Source organism: Amphiprion ocellaris, chromosome 15, assembly GCF_022539595.1.
Source record: "Amphiprion ocellaris isolate individual 3 ecotype Okinawa chromosome 15, ASM2253959v1, whole genome shotgun sequence".
NCBI classification, from domain to species: Eukaryota; Metazoa; Chordata; class Actinopteri; family Pomacentridae; genus Amphiprion; species Amphiprion ocellaris.
In genome coordinates this window covers 12,804,579-12,812,613 of record NC_072780.1, presented here as the reverse complement: position 1 = coordinate 12,812,613, position 8,035 = coordinate 12,804,579, and the positions used below count along the sequence as shown (strand labels likewise).

The window sequence follows — 8,035 nt, the reverse complement described above, 5'->3', positions numbered from 1 at the left end:
TTCAATTTACAGGCCTGTCCAGAATTCCTGCATAGCCAACAGCACACCCACCCACCTACCTACAACCCTGTAACACACACACACACAGTTTCAAGCTGTCTTGTTCCTTTCAGGTGATTCCCAAGAGCAGTTTAATAGTTAAATTAATTTGCCATCTACCTTTAATTAGACCATCTCACTTGGGAAAGCAGTGACACAGGGTTGAAAAGTGACAGGAACTGAATCTCCTCGTGCCAGTAACACTGAAGATGCTTTAAATTTAACACATGTAGACAATCGGTATGGTACACCATCTAGCTCCTGTAGAACTTCTAAAACAGCTTCTACAATAGTGAACATATCATGAAAAATGGATTTATCAAAAGGTCAGTACTATGTTCAGCTTGTTCTATTTGGAAAACTGTGTGTAAGGTTTAACAGACTCTTGTTTTCTTGTCCAAAGAGGCACATAAGACAGTGTTGTACAACTGTGAAAGGATATTTAAGTGTACACATTAACTGCACTGCAAGCATGGATGCTTGTTCAGACACTAAGGTGTACACTGCAGCTTTGCACCAAAAATGAAAGATCAGCATTTCATTTCATGCACAAAAATGATCTGTACTATAGTACTAAAGGTCCAAATCATCTTTAATTAGCATCGTGCACCTTCATCCCACTTCAGTGTTGACTCAGTAGGTTCTGGGTGCTGTGATGTCTACACTCCCTCTACTGGAAATTTAGAACAGTACAAGACTGGTATACTGTATTCAGAGAGATAAGACATTTCAATACTTGGGAATATCTTTCCCAAATTTAATAAGACATGTAATATTTGACAGGCAAGCCTATATTCTTCAAAAAGACAATTTATTCTTTCATTATTAAATCATAAAAATAATTTCAAATATTTTTCTAAAAAAAAAACAAGACAAACCTTCTACAATTCAAATGATCCCTTAACAGCAGTATTTTAGTGCAGCAATAAAAATATACATAGGAAATATATTTAAGATTTCATAACAAATCTGGACTTACTGTACATTTTTAAAACATGAAAAGATTTTTTTTTTCCAAGTACACATTATTTAAATGACTCAGGCACTGATTTAATAGATACATGAGGCAGATTAATAAAACAAATGTCCAAATGGCATAATGACCTCAACAAAAGTAAAACAAGACTTTTTGCTCTTTGGAGGTTAAGAATATTAAGAGCTCAGTGGAGTATCACATACAGGTTAGTACATGGATAACCTATGTCTGGAGGGAAGGGCAGTGCAACTTCAATGCATTAACGCTCAGTGTGTGGGCTGGATGACTCCGACAGACAGCTGCACAGCTCTGGGTCTCTGACAGACGACTGTAAGATAAGGAGGGGGTCTCCTTGCACTGAACTGTCAAGACTTAGTCCCAAGCCTGATGATGAAGAGCTGCTGTGAGAGAAAAAGGGTCAATTCAGAATTAAACCGACATTAAGATGTTAAAATGTCAGTAGCCAGATCACTCTCCAGTATCCTACCTTTCATAATCAGAGTCAAAAGAAGCTTTGTCTTCGATTCTACTGATGTAACCGCTACTGGAACGCTGTATGGCTTCAGCCACTGTGTACCTGGTCTTACCATGAGCACACCTTTCAATCTTTGTGATGCTCAGGTCTGACTGGAGGAACAGATGGAGCCGACTGTCAGATAACAACAAGGGGGTGTGAAGAACACTAGAAAAAAAAAGGATATTTTCAGATCAGTGATCTTTGATTTTTAAAAACAGCAAAAATAATGTGGGAATGGTCTCACTTCAGTCTTACTTCCAACAGATTAAATATTTACTCGTCTAGGGTGTGAAGCACAGGAATGTATCAAGGCACCACTAGATGGCAATGCTATAAATGGACTGCAGAGCAACTCACATCTCTAAAAACTCCTGCAGACCCTTCATCCTCTGGTTCACTTGCTCTGTGTTCTTCAGGCTGAAGAAGGGGTTCCAGGGGGGCAACCTGGGCAACTCTCTGGACACAGAAATAAAGAAAATCAGCTTAGAGGAAACTCGTGGATGCTCCATTTCTAATATCGAATAAGCCACTGTATGTCAATAAATAACAAAGACGTGGATATGAGCTTACATGATCAGAGCATTCTGTTCCAGACAGTTACGCAGCCAGACAAACTCACTGTAACGCCGCCTCACAAAGGAAGTCTTCTTTCGAAAACACATGCTGTTGGTCTGCAAAGAGAGGCATCTATTAATTGGACTTTAGTTTCAAGGCAAAATGACATCAAAGCCTCGAGTGGCACTTACATGTACACAGATCTCATAGTCGATGTGCGTGTGCCAGAAGTCACCTTTATGCAGCCTTGGATTCTGAACACAAATGCTAATAAACTCCTGCAAAATTCAAAACCAGGATTCCATTACTTCGAAAAAGGTTGTAATGATGCACAAATATTAGACAAACAGGAAGAGATACAGTGTTAAGAACCATATTTGACCACTTACAGTCTTTGCAAGATTGTCTAGAATACTGTCCATAATGGGAACAAAAACCTGCAAGAGATAAAGGAACAAATAAACACTTGTTGCTCATAAAGACAGTGGTTTGTTTAAACTTATTGTAGCACAAAAATGCCTCTGGTGGCTTTTCATGCCATGACTAAAAGTAGCATTTCAAAATAAACTTCTGTGTTACATTTACATAAACACAGCGAAACCACTCAGTAAGAACTAGAATGTCAATTGTTTTATGATTCAAGATAGGTTTAGTAAAGCAATGCCTTGCCTGGTAATTAATAACTGAAGGACTTAAGAGTGCAAACATTTGGAGCTGTTGTGGCATAAAGTGGAACAAAGGGGCAAAGAAGAAGGATTTAGCTTGTGAGGAAGGAAATCTCAGTTCTAAACATCTTAGTATGGACACACACACATGGAAAGACCTCAAAAAAAAACCAAAAAGAAAGCCTTTTCTGGCCAACTACAGAGAAAAAGTCCAGTCAGCTCCTCGCCCATTTAATACAAATGTAGCCATTATGACGCAAGTTATACAGGATTATGCAACATGAGGAAATGACAGTTAGTTATGACATGGGTAAGTGCTGTATGTAATTTTTCCCATCAGATTCTACAGTTGTTCTCCCTCACATGACAGAAACATCCAAAGGAAACATGCTGGATCTTTGACATGTTATTTACACACGTTGAATCTCAGCAAAGCCAGTCAATAAGTTCAAGCAATAGTTCAACAATGACACTGAACTAAACTCAACACTCTGCAAAACATCACATGAAATCACAAGCCATTACACACTAATCTAATTTGGCACTCCCAGTAAAAAGCTGCCAGTTTTTGTTTCCCGAAAATGGCACCGGTCCTGCACAATGATTCACCAGATCCTACCCCTTAAAAAAAGAATCAATAAATCCCACACAATTGCCTCTGGCTAAACTGGGTCAACAGGTTGCTGTCGATGAAATCTCTCTATTGCAACTTACTTTCCTTCCCCCCAAAGCGACTCAGTGTTACATAATACAGTAACTGTACTTTGCTTTGGGCTGCAATTACGCATGGAAGTATTTTTGTTCCTTCCCACTGTCACCAAGTTCATGCTTCAAGGGAGGAAAAGTTTGGACTCGTTGGGATTCCGTTTAAAATTTGTGAAGTCTTCATCTTACTATGCAAAATGCTATGAGATGGCATATGTTGTGAATCAATGCTATATAAATACAATTTAATTGTCAATTTACTGCACTAAACCAATGACTGAGGAGCAAATAAATGCAAGTCATTTTCTAATCCTAATCAAGGATCAGATAACAGGGCTGAAACAAGGCGTTAACATCTGCAGAACTTGACCAGGCGCTGCGGGCTCCTGTCCTAAAATACACTAAGAGCTGTAATAATGTTGCAAATTCAATTTACTCATCCTTTAACCCCATGTAAAGGATTTTTAAAAATAAAATGACATTTTAAAGAAGTCATCAGCCTCCTTAATGTAAGAATAGTGCTGTGACATAGTTTCTAGTGTCTTTAGCATTAAAAAAAAAAAAAAAATCAACTTCTGCACAAACCACAAGAAAATAGAAAATCAATTTGACACATGTCTCATGTTGGTTCCTACCTTCCTCTTCTTCACCTCCAGAGAAGTGATCCAGTGTTCGTGAACAACCAGGATTGACTCAGTGATCCGGCTTGAAACTCAACACTGCGGCCTAATAGGCTACAAACTGCTCAGTGCGACCTCCTTTTCTGCACCAGGCAGGTGACGCTGCTATAAATAAATACATAACAGTAAAAAATATATATATTTAGCTGTTCATTTTTGCCAAACTGAGAAAAAAATGGTCCAAAATTTCTGTTGAGAGAGATGTGTGTCCCCAGCGCACACCTGTCCCTTATTCACCTGGGATCAGTTTAAATGGTATCACCTGGTGGGAGGAAGCCAACTACTGGCCATGTAGTGGAAAATAAAAAGCTGGTTGAAGAAGAAGTTGAGACAATAAGGCAATAAGGACAATAATTCTTTGTGCTGTTTATCAGAGCTACAATACTAAAAAAAATCACCATTATCAAAAATTTCCCCCAATTAGGAGCCACAGTCAAACCAATTAAATGTGCAAAATTTGTCAATTTCTTCCTGTAAGTTCTTGTAGTTTTTTTTCTAAATTAATATCAAGCCACAAAAAATAAATCTTGTCCCTTTTCCAAGTTTGTACTGTGTCATTCACTCTGAAATCTAAAATATGTTCATGTTAATGTTTTTTTTTGTTTGTTTGTTTTTACCTGTTCAATATCCAACCTAAAATGTCTCTGAGAACCGAAGCTTTTAGAGTTTTGGTAACTCAGGGGGAGGTTGAATTCAAATATACATTGATACAGTTTTAAACTACCACTTGAAAGATATTATTTCATAATCTAATTCAAATTTCAGTATTTTTTGCACTCAGTATTTTCTAATTTAATGCCTGTTAGGCCGGCATCAATGCATTTTGAGTGGTGTGACAAAAAATGCTTCATTTTGCTTGGAAATACAGTTGAAACCCTAATGAACACTGAGGAATTGACCTTCTCATGCTGTGGCCTTGATTTTATTTGATAGAAGTTATTTTGAATCCCAAAAAACAATTCTTGCTATCCCAAAATCTATCTCCCTCCAGTTCAGTTCACTGTTGAGTGACACCCTCAAAGAACATATTCTCATTCAACCACAAAAGAGTATGTTTCATACAAGTGGAAGTTGATACATTTAACATTTTTTGTTTGACCATGACTGATAAGCATTTCATACGTAGAATATAACTCAGGCCGTCCACAACAGAAACTGTAAGATAAGCTTAGCGTTCAACCACCCTGCTGCAGAGGTTGATTTATAGGCTGAGTATGATTCCTTCCAGATGGAAATTAGAAATGCATGTTGATTTTAGTGGCGTACATTTTGCCGGGTGCAGTTAATTAATGAGGTAATCACTTCACATTGGACAGACAAAGTAAGCATTTCCCCTAGAGAATTAGAAGAAATTTCAACACGATGCAGTGTTAATGGCAACAGGCCTCAAAGCTTATTTATGGGATGTTCTATCAGTGCATTCTGCTTCATTTAAACCAATAAAACGAGTTGGTTTTACAGCTTCACTCTTAAGTTAGTACTGTCTTAAGTTGTCAAAACATCAGCTATAACACCTGGTTTTTGCTCTTGTTTGCTTATATTTTTTCATCAAGTTTGATACCAGCAATACTACTCTCCTGACAGAGTAATCCCTGTAAATAAAAGGCTGCACCATACATGTATTACCTGCAGTAACAGTTTAGATTTAAGAATGAAATCAAAGTGTTCTTACCAAAGTCCTCAGAAGTATTCCTGAATTCAGTCAAACCCAGAAGAGGATCTAAAAAACAGTGAGACACAACCTTAACTAAACAAATACTCAAGTAACTTAGATAGGCTGTTAATTCACATATAAAGACTTCTTTATCTTGGGTAAACAAATAAAGAGTAAGTCACTTTCTGGTGTCAGAGTTCACAATGTAATCTAAACAGATCATTTAAATCAGGTTATGCCCAATCTTGTAGACTGAAGCTAGAAAAAAATATATTTTGACTTATTTGTAAGCTATGAAACACATCATGAAGGAAACCTAATTACATATTTAAAGTACTTGATCCTTGTATAATCCTTTTCCCATTTTTTTAGAGCTCATGTGCAGATGTTGGTTGTAAACCCATGGAGTGGATTAGTGTACGTCATGAGTCTGTTGTACCGATTAGAAATTTGATCTAATCAAGATGTTTCAAATTTGAAAGAAATCTTCTTACAATAATAACTGATTTTTGGTGTTTGACTTTTAGTAACTTTTTCCTCTGACATAAAATATGTTTCTTTGACTGTCCCTGGATTAAATACATAATATATAAAACTGTCTAAACGTGGAAATTCCAATTACTGATCATTTAGCTTTAAGATCTTTGTGATGTGAACTGTCTGACTACCCTTCATCCATTAAACTGACATCAACGTGGTGTTCTTGTCTATAACAGATCATAAAGGTACCTTTCTTGAAAAGAAATGGCTGTTTGCCAATATGCCTGTAGGCCAGCCTTTAGGTAAGGATTCTTGTTATGTCAGGACTCATCTCTAATGGGTCGTAAATGCAGAAGGAAGTTCAGTTGCCTTTAATTGTTTCTTCTTCTTTTTTTAAACATTTTGGGAAGTTAAACATACTGAGAAGAAAAACAAGTTAATTAAGAATCATTTTCTCACATAAAACTGTCATTTGGAAGTGTTCCTGAGAGATTTATTTCCATGGAAATAGAAACCACTGAGTTGGCACAGACAGTCCATCCACAATAATGCACAAAGGTCCTAAGCCCATCTCGAATGCCCTAATGCCAGTCATGAGAGTTCTCCAGACTGCTGCAAAAGGATGTGCAGATAGCAGTACTTGTTTATAACATTTGTATATATAAATGTAATATGCATAAATATAAAATATATAACTTTTATAACTTTGTTGTCTTGTGCAATGTGGATAGTCAAACTGAATAAAAGTACAAATACATTTAAATACATGATTTCTGTATCTTGTTTTTTACTTTATTATTAGCACTACGAATAATAAAGGGCAGATAATGAATCGGCACCATGGAGCAAATCCCTAGCTATACAGTATGTCTTGAAAAGGTATGAAATTTAAAAGCAAGGACTCCAGGAAGAGTAGCCGCAGTTACAGTCCAGTGTCTAATGGTGATCTAAATTCAACTTCAAAATAATAATAATTTGAAGGGCCCAATGGTGGCCACATCAGGGTTTGAACCACTGCTCAGTAGTCCAGAGACTTCACCATTGCTTCCATGTTGCATTCTTCATGAATATGGGTTGCTACAATTCAGCCAGTTAAATTGTCACGTACGTTTCTATATGGCGTTTCAAATTCGTGCTCCACCTCCCCCTCCAAAGGCCTCTGCACGGCCCTGAGGATGTGAAAGATTCAGAGCTGCAAAGTCACAATTAAAAATAGTCACAAACTTGAGAAAATGCACAAGTTCTGATTAATACATTGTGTTAGTTTAAGCTACGGCATTGCAAGTTTTTCCTGTCTGGGCAATGAAGTTCCCACTAATTTGATCACATGATTCAACTAAGACTGAAGCAGCGTTCTGCAAAACATTAGATGCCCGACCTGTTCTGTGCAGAAAAGAACAAGTAAAAGCATTCTCAGCATTAGAGGCCAAACAGGATGGCATGATCTCCATTGGAAAAAAGGTGAGAGAAAAAATACACTGAAAATTTGAGCTGCCACTAACACCACTAAAATTTGATGAGTACTCATGAGTATACTTACACCACTAGCATAGTGCAATACGGAACTCAAAGTGCAACATGGAGACAAAAATAGCAAAACTGTTGCCCAGAAAACATGCAAAAGGAACACCCCAAATGGATTCTAATCATAACTCGTTGCAAATACTACTGTCAGAAATCTAGATGAACATTCTCCAATCCACATTTGTTTTACATTTTCTAAATCTTACACATTTCCTTAGAATCAAAAACTGAGCCAGGAAA

General features: G+C 37.1%; 1 protein-coding gene across 2 annotated transcripts; it reads right to left on the bottom strand.

Annotated features, from left to right (window-relative positions):
- Positions 1-831: 831 nt before the first annotated feature.
- snx10a (sorting nexin 10a) lies at positions 832-4,896 on the bottom strand. 2 transcript variants are annotated; one of them, XM_023287106.3, is made up of 7 exons: positions 4,093-4,896; positions 2,477-2,524; positions 2,279-2,365; positions 2,103-2,203; positions 1,890-1,988; positions 1,503-1,697; positions 832-1,413 (listed from the first exon to the last, which is right to left on the bottom strand). In XM_023287106.3, exons 2-7 carry the CDS (start codon positions 2,507-2,509, stop codon positions 1,275-1,277), a joined length of 654 nt encoding a protein of 217 aa, XP_023142874.1. In that variant the 5' UTR covers positions 2,510-2,524; positions 4,093-4,896; the 3' UTR covers positions 832-1,274. The 2 variants fall into 2 exon arrangements, with proteins under 2 accessions (XP_023142874.1, XP_023142873.1); XM_023287105.3 differs by having other exon boundaries at positions 832-1,416; positions 4,093-4,387.
- Positions 4,897-8,035: the final 3,139 nt, after the last annotated feature.

Coding starts and splice junctions, on each gene's coding strand:
- snx10a (XM_023287105.3), bottom strand. CDS start 2,509: ATGGACAGTATTCTAGACAATCTTGCAAAGACT. Junction 1,989..2,102: donor GAACAGAATGCTCTGATCAT/GTAAGCTCATAT, acceptor TTCTGTGTCCAG/AGAGTTGCCCAGGTTGCCCC. Junction 1,417..1,502: donor TTTGACTCTGATTATGAAAG/GTAGGATACTGG, acceptor TTTCTCTCACAG/CAGCTCTTCATCATCAGGCT.